The sequence below is a fragment of the Hyperoodon ampullatus genome (assembly GCF_949752795.1).
Source record: "Hyperoodon ampullatus genome assembly, chromosome: 2".
In the NCBI taxonomy this organism is placed as follows: domain Eukaryota; kingdom Metazoa; phylum Chordata; class Mammalia; order Artiodactyla; family Ziphiidae; genus Hyperoodon; species Hyperoodon ampullatus.
The window spans coordinates 197308579-197325761 of NC_136915.1; the positions used below are offsets into that span (position 1 = coordinate 197308579).

General features: G+C 63.1%; 1 protein-coding gene across 3 annotated transcripts; it reads right to left on the minus strand.

Moving 5' to 3' along the window:
• Window positions 1-565: 565 nt before the first annotated feature.
• LAD1 (ladinin 1) lies at window positions 566-13460 on the minus strand. Of its 3 annotated transcripts, XM_079696844.1 has the most exons (10): window positions 13321-13460; window positions 6483-6620; window positions 4576-5386; window positions 4222-4326; window positions 3417-3460; window positions 2244-2316; window positions 2019-2156; window positions 1656-1742; window positions 1343-1417; window positions 566-1056 (listed from the first exon to the last, which is right to left on the minus strand). In XM_079696844.1, exons 1-10 carry the CDS (start codon window positions 13356-13358, stop codon window positions 1051-1053), a joined length of 1515 nt encoding a protein of 504 aa, XP_079552970.1. In that variant the 5' UTR covers window positions 13359-13460; the 3' UTR covers window positions 566-1050. The 3 variants fall into 3 exon arrangements, with proteins under 3 accessions (XP_079552970.1, XP_079552971.1, XP_079552969.1); XM_079696845.1 differs by lacking the exon at window positions 2019-2156; XM_079696843.1 differs by having other exon boundaries at window positions 2019-2316.
• Between the last annotated feature and the right edge of the window lie 3723 nt (window positions 13461-17183).

Below are 17183 nucleotides of genomic sequence, written 5' to 3' on the forward strand. Positions count from 1 at the left end.
GGCCGGGGGTAGAGGGGCGTGGGCTCTGTGCCCGTGTTCCCGCAGCTGGCTCCGGGGCACTTGGGAACAGAGTTCTAATTTCGTTCTAACGATTAAAAGAAAATACATACGCGCACGTGTGTGTGTACGTACACACACACACGCACGTACGCTGGTGCACACACATACCCTCACACGTCTACCTTTATCACTACAGCACAAAGGGCTTTGACAGGCACCAGACTTTCTGAGTTTGCTTTGTCCTAGGTTCTCAGCTGGCCCAGTGTCCGCCAAGCCCACAGGAGCCATGAGGTTAGAGGAACGGAGGACCGGATTTGGGGATCGTGTGTGTTGGGATGTGACAGCAGGCCTGGCACTGTTTGTGGCAGTTCTGCCCCCACTCAAGTCACCATGCTAGACAACTGGGTAGCAACCCCCTTAAACGTGAGGACAAGTGATGAGGAAAACGCCTCCCCGCTGCACACCCGCAGCCAAAACAGCCCTCCCCAAACGCTGCAGACGGTCCCCATTAACAGCAAAGCCTCCAGGGAGGAAGCGCTTTTAAAGTATTATCAGTCACTTACACCTGAGAGTGAATGAGTTTATCAGCTCTTTCCTGAGAACAGGGGGAGGGGAGCACAGGATGGCTTGGCCAGAGCAGCAGGTGGGGATGTGAGGGGGAACAAAGCAGGGGACGGGGCCAAGGAAGACTGCGACGCTTCCAGCCTGGCCGAAGCGGGTGGACCGGCCTCTGAGAGGTACACAGAGACACCTGCTGGGCTCGGACCAGGCAGGGGCCCGGGGCTTCTTTCAGGACAGCACCCCTGACCCTGGAAGGGACTGGGAGGAAGAGCCGTCTCTGGACAGGACGCTGAGGCCTGAGGTGCGGACGCGAGTCGTGCTGTGCCCAGGCTGGCGCTGGAGCCCAAGATCCACCGTGCCCACAGCAGGACAAGGGGCCAGGCGCACCTGCCCCAGAGGCTGGGCAGGGAAGGAGCTGGCTGAGTGCCCCCGACGTTCCTGGTCCCAAGTCCAAGGCAGAAAGGGAGCGGGGTGACGAGACAAGGCTTCTCACACCTACGGGGCAAAGGGCTATTAGCACAAGACGGGTTCCTAGGGCTGGACAGGAAGGCACCCCTTTCCCCAAGCCCCGCGCCCACACTGGGCCAGAGGCCCCAGATCTGCTGGTTGAGGGGGGTAGGGGCTTGCACAGCTGTGGGGAAGCGAAGCCAGCGGAGGGTGCAGCCAGCGTTCCCCAGGTTGGGACAGCCCAGCCTGAGAACGGGGCTGTGCAAACACAGGCCAGTCAGTGTGCGTGGCGCTGGGCGTGTGGCGTCTCCGCAGGGCAGCCCCCCCACCTCACCTCGGCATCCAGGGAGGGGTCTGCTTTCTTCCTCCACTGGATCCTCCTGGCGGCTGCCGACTCTTTCTGCACCTCCTGGTTGCAGGCATCAGGGCGGAGACCAGAGGCTCAGGCTTACGGCACCGGGGTCCCCAGACCCCTGGCCCTCCCGAGGGAGGACCCCGGACCCTCCTCTCTGCCTTCTGGCCCGCAGGCTTATCCAACGCCGTTCCCACACCCAGAATATCTCCACTACTTCTGCGGTTGCCCCTCCTCTGACAGGTCATTCTGCCACGAAAGGGCCCGTGGTGAGACCTCGGGAGGGCCGGGGTACCTGCGGGTCCCCATCTCCTGACTCCTGGGTCCTGCTGATCCACAGGTTGAGCCTCGATGTCACAACCCCTGAGAGCCGCAAGTCCTCCTGAAAAGAGAGCTTCCGTCTCGGGGTCGGGTGGGCGTCTCCAGAGGCCTGTGCCTTGCCCACACCCATCCAGCCCAGGGTGCCGGGCCCGCACCCCCTCACTGGGGCTGTGCGCACAGCCAGGGGCACGGGCGCTCGCGAGCAGGAGTGGCAGGGAACTCAAGTCAGCGGCAGGTTCTCCCAAACTGACGCACGAAGACACAGAGCTGTCTGGCACTGCCCAGGCCAGGGGTCGGGTTTTGCAGACACCCAGCGTCATCGGCCTGAGCCACTCACCCTCCGGCTGGAGGCTGGTCCTTCTCGGCCCTGACCCACCAGCTCCTTCTCAAAGAGGTGGCGCTTGCTGGCGACGTCCACGGGAGCCACCAAGAACTCAGCGCGGGAGGGGCCCGGAGACCTGACTGACCCTGATCTCTGAGAGCGGAGAGCACAGGCCGCTGACCCTTGAGGGTGGGCGCCGAACACGCCCACCACGCAAGGCAGGTTCCCGGTCTCGCCCACCTGTACAGCTGTGTGGTATCTCTCCAGCTTCTGGCCCAGTGTGGAGGAGCTGGCCGGGAGCCTCATGCTGGTGCTGCGGGACGGGAAGGCAGGGCAAGACAAGCCAGGTGAGACCCCCGCCCCCAGGGAGACCAGGCCTGCGCCCACACCCCCAGCGCTTCGGCAAAGAGAATGTGGCCTCAGTCACCGAGTGAGACCATGATGACTTGGCCAAGGTGACGATCTACAGACTCGGGGGACTCCCCGGTCCTCCCTAGAAACAGTCCATTCAGCAGGACATCGCCCCACCCCCGACCAACCCCATCCTGTCCTCAGGCCACCGACGAGCGTACAAGACTCACGACCTGGCCGTGCCTGCCCTCCTGACACCAGTGTCCCCGCACCCCTTTCTCCCCACGCTGAGGAGCCCGCCAACCGGACACTGTGCGTGTCACACTCCACGCCTTTCCTCATGCTGTCCCCTCGATCCAAAGCTTCCTTCTGCTTGGAAATCTCCCTCTAGTTCAAGTCCTTTCAGATGCCAATCGCTCTGGGACTGAGTCCCCAGCTCTCGAGGGCCGAGCTCCCGCAGCCATGAGGGGCTCCAGCCCTCAGTTCCCATGCCCATCCCGGCACCTCCGTGCTGTGGGGCTCTTGCACGTTTCATGTCTGATGTGAGCCGCTCGAGGGCAGCAGCGTGTCTCATCCACCTTGTACCCCAGCGCCCATCCCCACCCCCAGGCCTCGCCCAGCACTGCTGCCCTAGAGGTAGGCTGGGGGCAGACGGATGCAATGCATGAGCATGAAATTCCCAACGCATGAGCACAGCTGCTCTTCAGACCCCATTTGTTGTTGGTTATTTTTTTTTTAAAAAAACACACAGTCCTCCAGCTGCTTGCACAGACGCTGTGGGCGGAGGCGGGGGTCGGGGGGAGGTGGAAGCACTCATCAAGCTTGCAGAGTCCCGGGCGTCCGTGCCCCGCCTGCTGAAGCGGCTGTGTCCCCTTCCTGCACTGGTCAGTCTCCCTCCGCACCCCTGCGCCTCAGGACAGCCCCGCCCAAGCCCCGCCTCCTCCAAGCAGCACCCCCATCCCTCCCCTTGTGCCACATCTCGGGCCTCAGTCCCTCCCGCTAACCCTGCAGCACAAGCAGGACGGAGCAGACGGGAGAGGACACAGCCTCCGGGCCCCTGACCTGCGGGTTAAGGCTGCCTCTGAGTGGTCTCTCCGGGGGCTCATCTGAAACGAGAAGGAAGGTGCCCGTGAGTGGGGTCAGCCGCGGCCTCCTCAAAGGGAGGGTTCAGCTTCAGAACACATCCCCCTCCTGGGGCCTCCCACCCACCTCCGCTCAACGCCCAATCCAACCCCCATTAAAGGGTCTGGGACACGGCCCCACCCACCAGGCCGGGTCAGCAGCCCCTCCTTGTCGCCCCCAGGCCTTCTTGGGGCAGCTGCAACCACCCGCTTCCCGCTTGCTTCCCCACCGCCCCGAGCCCTGTAGGGCAGGGACAGGCACCGGCCGGCAGCAGGTCTCCTGCCTCTCCCCAGGGCCTGGCACAGCGCGGTCAGTCAAAAAGTGAGTGAGTGACCCAGTAAACAGAGGAACCAGGAGTAAATTCTGGCATAAAGCGAGAGGACCAGCCCCGGTCCACGTGATTTGTACTCCTGGGGCAAGGCAGGGTGGCGGGCACCGGGACAGCTCCCACCCACCTCCCTCCTGGAGGAGAGGCTCTCCCCGCAGTCCGCCTGCGCCGCCCTCCTGCAGGCTAGCTGTGCCCACCACCTGGGGCTGCTGGGTCTCGTCCACACCCGCCTCCAGCCATTAACCGGTGCTTCACTTGATCCAACCCCATCTGCTCTTGGCCACCCTCGGGCATCCAAAAGCCCTGTGTCTGCGTACAACGTCCCTGGTGTCTAAGCCAGGGCCCTGGGCCGTAACGGGGGCTGCTTTCCTCGGCATGCCCTCCAGCGGATGGGAGACAAAGGGACCCAGGCCTCACCCGAAAGGAGATGGTCCTGGGGCTGGCGCGCTTCAGGGAGCTGCTGTAGGTGGCCTGGGTGGGCGAGGGTGTGTCCGCCTCGTCCTCCTCGCTAGGGATTTTCATCTGGATGGAGCAGGGGGAGTATCACACGGAAGCCCAGGGTACCCCGAGCCCGAGCTGCCACGGGGGCACCACTGGCCTGGCTCATCCCAGGAGCTGCAGGGGGAAGCAGGTAGCAAGACAGCCCCGTGCCTCCTCCCGGGTCCGCTATCCTGACCGTGGTGGAGCAGGTAGGGAGAGAAGAAGAAACAGCCAAGGCCGGCCTAGAGGCAGGGGGACAGGACTAGAAGGGTGGGCAGGGGCACCGCCAACCTGGAGAGTGATGGGTGGGAGGTGGCAAGTCACAGCCGGACGCTCTGCCCCCGGCTCCCGCAGCCCCGCCGAGGACGGGGGCTCCTGCTCGGGGCCGGCCCTCCCCTGCCCCTTAGGGGTGGACGGGCTCCGCGCAGAGGCTGGCTGCTCCTGGGCCTGGGGCTGCCCTGGGCCCGCCGCCCTCGTTGGGGCCAGCCGCATCTCAGGGGCCGGGGTCTTCTCAAAGACTGCTGCTTTCTCAGACGTCAGTCTCTTTTCTGAGTCCGACGTCTTCCCTGGGGACGGCAGCTTCTCCAAGACACTTGTTTTTTCCAGAACCAACCTCTTTCCCAAGATGGTTCTTTTCTCCAACACTGCGATCTTCTGGGACACAGACACATTCTCAGGGCTGGGGGTCTTCCCGGAGGCGGAGATTTCCTTGGAGTCCAGGCTCTTTTCAGGCGCTAATGTCTTCTCTGGGGCAGAGGGCTTCTCTGAGCCCCCCTTCCTGCTGCATCCCAGCTCCCTGCCCACCAAGCTCTCCTCCTCCCGGACCCAGGAGCTCCGCTGCTCCCGGCTCAGGCTCCGGCGAGGCAGCAGCCCCAGCTCCTTCTCGGGCGCCAGGGGCAGCTGCCTGGCCTGCCCGGTGCCCGCGCCGTCCTCCTCCTCTGCGACCAGCTGCTCCCAGACGGGGGCCTGCGCGACCTCCGCCTCCCGCTGCCTCTGCCTCCGCTCCTGCCGTGCCCTGAGGACGGCCCGCACGTCCTCGTCCTCACCTCTGGGGTCTAGGGGTGGTCGGGGGGAGACCTCCATTTCCTCCACGCTCGGCAGTCTGAGTCGAAAGATGGGAGATGGGGCGGGAGAGAGAGTCAGAGGCCGGCAGAGGTGGGAGAGACCCTGGGGTGCCCTCCGACCCAGTGAAGATGCCTCTGGGGCCACGTGGGAGGGGCGAGGAAGGAAGGCCGTGCCCCGCCCCCCCAACCACCATCGCTTAAATCAGGATCCCTTTTATCTGCTTTACACATCGGGCTTCTAAGGTATCCTTTGAACAAAGCACATGATGCTTTTAAAAGAAATGCATAAACCCCTGAAAGGCGCGACCATTCCATGCTCAGCCCCAATCAACAAACACCTCAGCTGTGCCAGGCCCCGCCCCTTATGGCTTAGATCAGGACCAGAGACAGTCAGGGAGCTGGCACAGGTCACACAGCTAATGGGCGGGCCTCTGACGTTGCTCCCGGCCCCTGTCACCCACGTGGGTGCAGCTCAGGATGCACACCTTGTGGTCCCTCCTCTGGGGGACCCAGGGGAACAAGGGCAACATGAGAGGCCCTCAGCCCCCAGCAAAGGAGACTCTTCCGTCCCCACCACCTGCTCGCCGTGCGACTTGGGGCAGGATAGGTCACTGTCTGAGCCTGTTTCCCAGCCTGCAAACTGGGCTTCTTCGGAGGCGAGAGGAGACTCATGGCAGGAGCGGGCGCCGTCCTGACAGACAGGAGCATCCAGTGAACACGGCCTTTCTCCGCCTTCCCCTCTCAACCCTGAGATCTGGTGGCCAGACCAGCCCCCGCGCTCCTGCAGTCAGAGGTGGACCACGGAGGGTCCAGGTTAGAGGGAGGCAGCCTGCTTGAACAGGGCCTGACAGACGTGGACGACACCCGTGGCCCCCGCTCTCCAGGGGAACACCCGTGCGCTCTCTGACCAGCTTCTCTACCTGTGAGACGGGTTAGGACCCTCCCTCTCGGGAGCCTGGAAGGACTGAGTTACGCTCACAAAACCTCCAGCAAACGCTGCGCGTCTCATGAACACTGGTCCCACTGGCTGTCCTGACGAGAGTGGGACCCACGGAAGTCCAGCCTGGTTCTCCAGGCAGGGGCGGCCGGTCCGCCCGTCAGCCGGGACCGGAGCACCGCCTCCCCACCCCGCACCTCTCTGGGACTGCCGGGGCTCCATCCTGGGCAGGCTGGGCCACCTCGTCGTCCGTGGTGGAGCTCAGGTTCCGGTGTCGCCGCCGCCGTTCCCGTTCCTGTTCCTCGTCATCCTCCAGGGTCCACTGCCTGGCCAAGCTGGTGGGGGACAGGGGTCAGTGCAGCCCACACGGCCCGCCACCCCAGCCTGCACGGCGACACCCCCAGGGGGACGCTGGGCTGGACTCCACCCTGGACCCCCGAGTGGGATGGGGGCCCATGCTCCGGGGCGCCCAGGGACGTGGGAGGGCAGGCGCAGCTCTGCCTGAAGGAGGTGGGTGAACCTGACAAGCTGCCCTCTCTCTCTGGTCCGGGGACTTAGATGAAATCCCTCAGTGGACAACTGCAGAGAAACGTCCTCAGCTACACAGCTCGCCGTGGGACTTCTCGGCTCTCCAGAGGGGAGACTCCCCACTGAGACCGGTTACAGCCGGGGAGGGCCCGGCAGCACTCCCTTCACCTCCCAGGAGCCCCGGCAGCCTCTTCGGCTTCCGAGAACCAGCTCTCAGGTGCCGGGGGCAGGGGCCACACCCTGCTTTTGGTTCCTGCATCACAGGGCCTACCAGCCACCCACCCCCGCCTTCAATCACGCAGCCATCCAACCTCCTGTCCCTGCAAACAGCCCTCCCCCATCACCTCCACCGCCCTGCCCACCCGTCATCCTTATCCACCTATCCCCCTCCAGCGCCCCGTCGGAAACTGCGGCTTCACAGACCGGGGCAGGGCCCCTGCCTGGGAGACACCTGCCAAATACTGAGAAAGACAACTGTGTCCACCAGTAGCCCCCCAGCTCTGCAGAGGGAGGGAAAGGTTACTGGGGCTGGAGCATCAGCAGAGGCCCCAGCAGAGCCTGAACGTGGGCTGAATCTCAGGAAGGGGGACAGGCCAGGGCTGGGAGAAACCCGAGGTCCAGGCAGAGGGGAGGGACGAGCAAGCCTGGAGGTCAGAGGGAGGGAGGGGATGCTTCACCCAGAGCCGCAGGAGAAGCTTAGGCCGTGAGGGTTGGGAGTGGCCCCCCAGTGCTGGTCTGGGGCCCAGGTCAGAAGGGCCTCCGCTTGGTCCTCCTGCCCGCAGGCAGGTACCTTCCTTGCCTCCGTTTTCCCCCCTAAGAGGAAGAGGAGCCCCCACACGACGGCCCTGATCCTTTTTTCCAAGTCCAGCATCACATCTGCTGATCTGATCATCACGGAACTCACATGTTTTGAGCTCAGTCTACAGGCAGGCAGGTTCCGGGGACTGGGAAGGAGCCCGACGGGGTTCTGCCCTTTGGGGTGCGTGCCAGGTCGGGGAGTCAGACAGGGAGCAAGGAGCCCGCACGTGAACAAAACGTCAGGAAGAGACTGAGGACGAGACAAGGCGCCTGGAGGGAAGAGGGCCCGGAGGACCAGAGGGGCTGGGTCAGGGGGACGGGGCAGCACAGCACAGGCCTCGGCCGGAGGGCCGTGCTCAGGGGACGGGAGCCAGGGCAGGAGGCCCGGGGACGCGGGAGAGCGTGGGTTTATTCCAGGGTGCGGGAAGACACTGGATAGTTTCACACCGAGGGGGACGTGGTAAGACTTATTATGGTCACTATTTTAAACCTCTCGGGCTGCTGTATGGTGACAGGACAGCAGAAGGCGGAGGAGAGGGACTGGGCCGGGGGTGGGGGTGGGGGGCCCTTGCCAGGGCACGAGCTACAGTGACGTGACCTGGGGTGGTGACAGTGAGATGGGAAAAGTGATGGATTCGAGACACGTTTTGAAGACAGAGCCAACTGGGTTTGCTGATGGGCTGGATGGGGATGAGGGGCGAGGAAAGGAGAAAAATCAAGGCAAACTAGATTTTCTGGCCTGAGCAGTTCCTGGTGCTGCTCTTAGAAGGATGGGGACCATCAGGGAGGAAGGGGTTTGGTGAGATGTCCGCGGCAGTGGGAGAGGAGGGAGCCAAGGAGGAAACCCGGGAGGAGTTGACCCGGAGAGCAGCCAGCCCTGTCCACACCGCTGGAAGGGCAAGACCACCAGGAGGCAGTGTTGAGCACAGAGGCTTCCAGACCCTTAGAAAGAGCCCGACTGGACAAGTAAGAGGAGAAGGGGACCCGAGAAAGAGGAGCGGTGACGGCCGGCAACTCTGCTGAGAAGGTTTAACGAGAAGAAAAGCCACCAAGATGAGACAGTACCTGGAGAAGGACGTGGGTGCAAAGATTGCTGCCTTAATTGAGGTGTCATTTACATACAATAAACACACAGATCTTAAGTCCTGTTTTCTTTTCAAAGATGGGCAAATGAGGCAGAGTGGAGAGGGTATGAAAGGTTTGAAAAGAAAGTGTGAAGAAGTTGCCCTGCAGGGAGAGAAAAGACCGCAGGACGGGCGCATCCACCACGGCACCACCTGGAACACACAAGCGCCACCAAATGTGGAACCAAGTGCAAGTGTCAACTTCAGAAGGCAGGGCGCTCCTCCTCCCTGGGGGGGGGGTTCACCAGAGCTCTGCCTTGATAAGCAAGAGCGCAAAGGGGGAGCAAATCCTAGGCACCCCCCAACGGCAATCTGCCCACTGCCCCAGGCAGCCTTCCAGAACCGCCCAAGTCTGGGGTCAGGGTAGCTCTGGGTGAAAACCCCAGTTCCTCCCGCTTCTCAGGTCCGTACTCCACCTGCGTGGGGATGGGCCAGGGCTCCAACCTAGGACCCACGGCCTTGACCGCGGGGTTTAAACCAGATTCCCGGGGCCTCCGTGATCATTCATCCACTCACTCCACGGGAACCCATGGCTCCTTCCGGCCAGGCCCCAATGCCCCACCCCTTCCTTGCTGCCCGGGTCCAGATGAGAAAGGTCCACTTCAGCTCGCTTTCCTCTGGACCCACCTAACTGAGTGCACAGTTTGGGGTCAGCTGTGCCCTGCAAAGCTGAGGGACCCCACCCCCCCCGAGGGAGACCGGCCCACCGAGCGGGGGCTCCTCCCCCGATAGGCGCGTCTGGGCTGGAGCCCCCGGGATTCCTTGGGCCTGAGCAAGCCCGTTCCCACACGGGCCGCTCAGCCCTCAGGGGAGCCACCGGTTTGTCTGTGGGACCTGGGACAAGTCGGTGTGTGATCTGTCAGGGCCTGGTCTCGGGAAGTGACTCACCCCAGGCGGGTCCTCACCCTGAGGGTCTCGGGGTCTCGAGTGACCCCCAGCTTTGCCCCAAGACCCCACCGCTCACCCAGGTGACGTGGTCACCCCTCACCCCCACCCCAGGAGAAACGTTATCTCCACCAAGCAAAGAGCTCCTCCTCGAAAGAGGAGAAAATGGGGAGGAGAGGGCGGGACGGGGGAAGGCCAGGCTTCTGGGCGGCTCCGCAGGAGGCCCAGGAATAAACAAACAGCAACCAAGGGCCTTCATTCAGGAGCGCACAAGTATTTGTTGACTACGGTGACTAACGAATCAATAAATAAAGGCAGAAGTGAGGGCTCTGACATGTGCTTACACAACACTGGGTGCTGCTCCCAGCGGCTCCCAGATACCTCTGACAAGAGGCCCCCGGCAACCCTGAGGGACGGGGGGTCACCTCCATTCCGCAGGTGAGGACTCTGAGGCTCGTGGAGGTCAATAACGGTCCCAGGACAGGTCAGCTCGTAAAAGAAGAAGCCAAGCTTCCAACACAGGCCAGCCTCTTGAGCACAAGGCTACAGGCCAGGAAGGATGCCCTGCCCCCTTCTCGGGAGCCCAGCAATGCAGAGGCAGGGGGAGGAAGGGGCTCGGGAGGGCCTCAGAAGGTGTGGGACCCTCCAGCCCAGTGCAGGCCTGAGCTCGTGGCGCAGCCTGGGGAAGCAGGTTTGGGGAAACCCAGCAGCCAACACGTCGCCCTCTCGGGCGCCAGGGCCAGGCCAGGGTGGACCGTGTAGGTCCCGCGCCCCAGGGAGTCCCAGCCACTGTCACCAGCTGATGCCGCAGCCCTGGGCAGCCGCCCCCTCTCAACAGCCCTTTCCTCCACCTCCTGGCCCTCGTCTGGGGACACACATCCCTCTCTTTGCCTCCAGGGAGGACTGCTAGCCACCCTACTCCTGACCTCACCAGCTCCGTTCTTAGTGCAAGGGACCTCTTTTGCCCTTAACGACTTCTGGAAGACCTCTGCCCTGCTGCTCAGGCCACAGCTGGTTCTGCTCCCTCCCAAGGGCCACTCTTCCTGAGGTCTATCCTCCCACTCAGCAGCAGCTCAGTGCAGGGGTGTAAGTGCTGGCAGCTTTACCAGGAGAACCCTGCTTTCCCCAATTGAATCGCACACAGGAGCCCATTATACGACAGACCAAGGCTCAGCTGCCCTGGTTACAGCAGGGGAAGGGTGTGAAGCCTGCCCCAGAGCATTCTGTGGAAGCCTGGGGCTCAAGGAGCTAGGATTTGCAGAACTTGGAAGGAGAAAAGGGAGCTCAGGCCTGGCACCGGGCTGAGAGACGCAGCTCTGATTAGCCGCGTGACCTTGGGCCAGTCTGCAGCCCCTGAGGGCTTCCACGCGACGAGGGGCCATGCTGGGTGGTCCATGAGGTCCCTTCTAGCCCTGCTGGTCTAGGGAGAGGTGTCAGGGAGAACCGAGCAGCTCGGGAGGTGGCAGCGCTGCTCAAGACCCAGGCAGGGAGATGATTAACGCTCCCCCGCCACTGCCCAGACCCACCCCTCGGCCCCCACGGAGGAGCCCGCCCAGCCTCACCCTCACCAGGCCAGCCCAGGGAGGAGAGGGCAAGGCTGCTGACCAGGGCACCCGGCCAGGCAGCTCACCACTGCCCCACCCCGGGGCTAGAGCGTCTGACTTTCTACTCGCCAAGGACGGGCGGCAGGCTGGCCCTCAGCTGCCCACCTGGGCCCTGTCTGGGGCCACGCTCCTCGCGCCCTCCTCAGCGCCCCCCCAAACCCGACCCCAGGAGGGCCCGGGAGGCTCCGTTGACAGTGACTCACAGCCCTTCCCTCCTGCCAGCTGAGGCTTGTTCGCCAGGGAGCAGGGTGGGAGGGTCCTCGGCTCCAGCTGCCTCATGGGGTGAGCGTTGGTCACAGCTGTGTCTGCCCACAGGGCTGGGGAGGGCCAGGGGGTGGGGCCGGGGCTGGTCCCCGGGGCTTCCCGCTGCCTGGCGATCGCCCCCCCCGGCCCCCCCTGCAGCCACGGGAGACTGGGGCCATCTGAGCAGGGGACCAGCTAAGACCAGACCCTGCTCGCACTTTAAAAGTTCCAGAGCCCCACTGCCACCTGGCACACACCCTGACACACATCCGGGCATGTCTCAGACACAAAGTCACACACATCCCAGCAGACTGGGGGCTCCTGACTCAGCCATGTCTGCTTTGTGGGTTTTGTGTTTTGTTTTGTTTTTTTTTGCGGTACGCGGGCCTCTCACTGTTGTGGCCTCTCCCACTGCGGAGCACAGGCTCCGGATGCGCAGGCTCAGCGGCCATGGCTCACGGGCCCAGCTGCTCTGCAGCATGTGGGATCCTCCCGGACCGGGGCGCGAACCCATGTCCCCTGCATCGGCTGGCGGTCTCTCAACCACTGCCCCACCAGGGAAGCCCTGCTTTGTGTTTTTAACCCAACGCCCTGCACTGTGGTCTTCAACGGACATCCGAATGGACTTGGACTCCCAAGGTCCAAACTCGGCAACGTCAGAACCTACCAGCCACCCAGACGTGTCCGCACTACACACCCCAACACAGACAGGCCCCGCCTGGAATCAGAGACGCTCCCACGCCAACACCGGCACCGTGACCCACACGCAGAGTCCGAGACCTTGACCCCCAGCTCCACCCTCAGTACAGACCCTCCCTGGGTGTGTCCAGCCTCTGAGGCGGCCGGGCCCCTGTCCAGGGCACAGAGCTCCTCCTTTCTTGGGGCGTATCCTTCCCCTCTCTAGACCCCGCGGGCCCCTCTGCAGCGGGGTGACCGGGCAACTGTGCTTCAGAGCAGTGAGATCTGAGGGTCTGGGAGGCCCCCGGCCCTGGAGAAGCTCTGGAGCCCTTGGGAAGGGGGTGGGGAGAGCCAGAGGCCTTGCTGGGGAAGGCCTGGGAGGGGCTGCTCCATGCCTGTAAAGGCAGCCTGGGCCTCCACCCACACGCCCACCTGAGAGGGGTCAGCTTCTACCCGCTAGAACCTTCCGGGCTCCGCTCCATCTACTACGTGGGCCTCAGTCTCCTGAGGGGGCAGTGGTGGGGGGGGTTTGCAGGTGAAGATGCTCATGGAAGCACCTCTGGGGGAGGTGCAGGGTGGCCCCAAGGAGTTCAGGGGTCACCAGCCACATGAGGGGGCTGCCTTCTGGACACGCCCCCAGGCTTCTCTGACCCTGACAGGATGTCCCGCAGGCAGGGATAAGACACTCAGTGCCCAGGCCCTGGGAAGGACAAGCTCACAAATAAAGGCTGAAGCCCAGAGGGGGGCAGAAGCTATCGTGAGGTCACCCAGCCCAGACCCCACCCCAAAACGCCACACTCGGAACCCGCGCCTCACCAGTGGGAGGGGATCTGTCCCCCCACCCCGTGCTATTCACCAGCGCTCCACGGTGGTGCTGCCCCGCTCCTGGCACGGCGCCCCACCCTCCTCCCCGGGCGGGGCCCCTCAAACTCTCTACAGAGAAACGCGGGCCGTCAGGGGGGCTTCTCGGGAAATGAGGCTGGGCCGTAACTCCGGAACGCCTCCCCAGTGCCCCGAACCGGCCTCTAGGGGCCGACGGCCCACCCCAGGCACCCTGCTTGTGCCTCAGCCCCCAAGCGGAGGAAGGAGGCGGTGAGGCAGGCGGAACACCTGCGAGCTTTCAGGTGTGGCCCCGGCTCTGTGGCCCCCAGGAGCGGCCCGGCCCCCGGGCTCACCTGGACAGCGCGGCCCAGTTCTTCCTGCTGACTGACATGCCGCCGGAGCCCGAGCGCCCGCCGCGTGCGTCGTGTCCGCTCGGCGCCGCCCCGCGCACAACCCACCCGCCGCCGGCGCAGGTAGGCTCACCTGGCCTCTTATCCCCCCGGCCTGCGTCCCGCGCAGCCGCGGGCCGCCTGCTGCCCCGGATTGGCCTGTGGGTAGGCGCGTCGCAGAAGGAGCCGCCCCGGTCCCCGCCCCGGCCCCCCGGCCGCGCGCCCTGGACGGGCCGCCGCACCGATGCACGAACGGACGGCCGGGTGGACGAGAGCCCGGGCCGCGCGGGGCGGGGCGGGGACTTCCTGCTCCGGACCTGTCTGACCAGCCCGCCCGGCCGCTCCCTCCAGCAAGTGCCGCGGACCGAGGCCGGGGGCCGGGGCCCGGCGACGGGCCCGCTCTCCGCCCGCCAACTGGGTCGGCCCCGAGAATCCCAGACGGGAGGCGGGCGGGCAGGTGGGAGCCGGCGCGCGTCTGGGGTCTGGAGAGCCCTCCCGGCTCTGCGCTCCGGCCCGCCGCACCGAGACCCCGGGAGAGCGCGGGGCGCGCTTCCTCTGTGCCGCGCGCAAAACTGCAGGCACGCCCGGAGCAAAGCCCACCCCTCCAGAAAGGAGAGCCTGGGTTCCATTCTGCGCACCCTGGAGTGCCTCCGGCTCTGAAAAAGCCAAGACCTCGGAGGCGGTCTCCTCGCAGGCTGGTCTGGACTTTGGGCTGGAGGGGCTGGGTGTGGAACCAGGCGGGGGAAGCTCGGCTTTCCCAGGAAGGGAGCAATGGACAGGGAACTAGCACTGGAGTTTTGGAGCAAGTGAGGCACCACCTGGCTCCCTTTAAGTGCGCATCCGGCTGCCAGGTGCCACGCGCCGCCCGCCCGGGAGCCGGCCTCAGGGAGACCAGGGATGGTCAGTCCCCAAGTCTCGGAGTCTTATCTTCACGACGCATCAGAACTGGTGCTGCCCCAGGCACCAGCAGGAGAAGAGGGAGGCGGAACTGACAGCGCCTGCCCTGCTGGGTCTCACTGACCAGCCTGGCCTCCCTGTGGCACTGATCCCGAGCTGCTGGTCTCTACAATACCCTCCAGCTCTGAGATCTCCCAGTAAAGGGCAAGCCAGCCTCTAAGCAGAAGCTGGGACACACACACACAGCTAGCCTGCTAAGGCATCTACGTCCCCAAATGCCCCCTCCTCCAGGGAGCCTTCCTTCCTGGCCAAAGGAGGTGAGGAGCGAGGTTCAAGGAATGAGAGCTGGACTGGGAGCCTGGAGACGGGGCTTTGGGCTCTGACGTGTATGAAACATGTGACGTGGGGCAAATCTCCTGTTTCCTCATGTGTGTAGTGGGAAGAATGATACTGTGCCCAGCTTCCTTCCAGGTTGTGGGGATCACACGAGTCCGTGGTTGCGTGCTGGTGATCCTGGGGTGAGCAGTGGGAAGGCTGACAAGACCCCTGCAGAGGCCAAGGCAGGCCCTGGGCCATTGGCTCTTCCAGGGAAAGAGAAAGAGGGGCTGGTAATAACCCAGGTCCCTGGATGCTGGGATTTGGGGCCCAACACTTCCTGGGGAGCCTGCTGACCCCTGGGGACCTAGAGAATGTCCTTCCCATGGTTTGTCAGTGGTGACATCTCAACAGAGAAGGACAAACGATCCCAGTCACTTGAAGCCTGGCCTTTCCAGGGACACTTCATGAAACCAGCAGAGAGTAAGCGGTGTCTCTAAAAGCCCAAACTCCAGCACCCTGTCTATGGACACAAAAACCCAAAGACACGGAAGATTGGTGTGTAGACAGCTCCAGAAGTAAGGAAAAGTGAATTATGGGCATGTTAGTGCCCCAAAAGTTCCTTGAGGGCAGGCATTGTATATTCACTAGACCCTTCCTGTGTGCCAGGCACTGTGCTTGGTGCTATGTCAGGGCTGTGGTGACAAAGTGTCACCAACTAGGTGGCTTAAAAACAACAGATATTTATTTCCCCACAGTTCTGAAGGCTCGAAGTGCATCAGCAGAGCCATGCTCCCTCCAGAGGCTCTAGGGCAGGACCTTTCTTTGCGTTTGTCGTCCTGCTGCTGGTGGCTGGCCACCCTGGGCCTGCCGCCATGTGACTCCATGTCTGCCTTCTTCAGAGTCCCAGGGAGCCGTCCCGGTGTCTCTGTGCCCGCGCCCAAAGTTCCCTCTTCTTATCAAGACATCAGTCCTTGTATTACAGCCCACCCTGATCCAATATGACCACATTTAAACTTGATCACATCTGCAAGGACCCGATTTCCCAGTGAGGTCACATTCACAGCTACCAGGGCTTAGGGACTGACCATTTTTTTGTGCAGGAACATAATTCTACCTGCTACAATCAGCAAACAGCGCTGGCTTTCAATGACACAAAGATGGTGGGGACTCGGATCCTGACCCCAAGACAGTCCCAACTTGGCAGTGGAGGCACACACATGCTGGTGCACGTCCACATGTTCTCCTAATCCACATGTGCTCCTAATCATGCGTACACACACGTGTGCATAAGCATACAGACACACACGTGTGCATAAGCATAGGTACACACATGTACTCCTAAGCGTCCTTACATCCAAGCCGTGTTCAAGACAGGCTGTGATGAAAATTGAAACTGTCATCAGGAGAGATTAGTTCTAGTGGAGGGGTTGGGGATGCCTGCAAGGGGAGGGAACATCTGGGTTGGGCTTGAAGGTTGAGTGGAATTCACTCATCAGAGAAGGGGGCAGGGGACCCGCTACAGGACGGGGCGTGAACGGAGATGTGGGGTCTCGAGTGGAAGGTGGTTCCACAAGGAGAGGGGCTCGTGTGCCCGAAGCATCGTGTGGCCGTCACGGCACCGGGAAAGGGGTCCTCATGCTGCCCTGAGCCCAGGACTTGGCCATGACCCTGCACAAGAGCTGACAATGACAAGGCAGATGGCCTCTGAGTGGGAAGGCCCCCGAGACTTGGAGAGCAAGACTGACCAGGCTTCAGGGGGGAGACCACCACCGAGGGGACTACTTTTAAGTCCATAAAAAAAAGAAGGACTTGAGCACAGAGGAGGGGAGGAGGGGTTGACCGGAGGTCGGAAGGCCGAGTGGTCATGGGGCTGGCTGCTGGAGGGAGGGGAGAAGGCCAGGTGACTCCCACTTGCTACCTTGAGGGGCCGGTGAAGGCTAAGGCCAGTGACCTTAGCCCGAGGGGCCTCAGCCTCAGTATTGACACCTGGGGCCTGAGAGCTCTTGGTGTGGGGCTGTCTGCACCCTGTGAGGAGCTCAGCAGCGTCCCTGGCCTCAGCCACTGGAATGTGAGGGCCCCAAGGACAGCCCGGGGAGCTGTCCAGCACATGGCTGGACATTGGGGCGGGGCTCAGGACAGCCTGGCCTGCATTTTCCACGGCACCCGAGGACTTGTGCAGGGCGGGCGGGAGAAGGGGACAATCACAAGGGCAGGGGTGGTGCTCAGGGCATCCGTGCCCGGGTCTCAACGCCCCGAGCGTCTTGGGGAGAGCAGGAGTGTTTCATTCACCCCCGTGTCTACACTAGCACTTAGCGTGGCAGGTTTACAGAATTGCACTAACTTGCTTTTGGAAGGAGAACAGGAAACCCCAGACAGCCCGAGATCCCCTCTGTGTCACCTGGGAGGCTAGGTCGGAGCCTCTCAGCGTCTAGGACCCTTCTTCTCCAGGATCTGGGTCACCCTGATGGTACATTGCTGCAGGAGTGTACTTGGAAACCAGCAAGTGCTGATGGCCTGGCACCTTGACCATGGGCACCAAGCAGGAGCTCAGAACATCCGAGGTAGCACTGGTTATAGTAGCAAAACTCTGGAAACCACCCAGAGGTCTATTC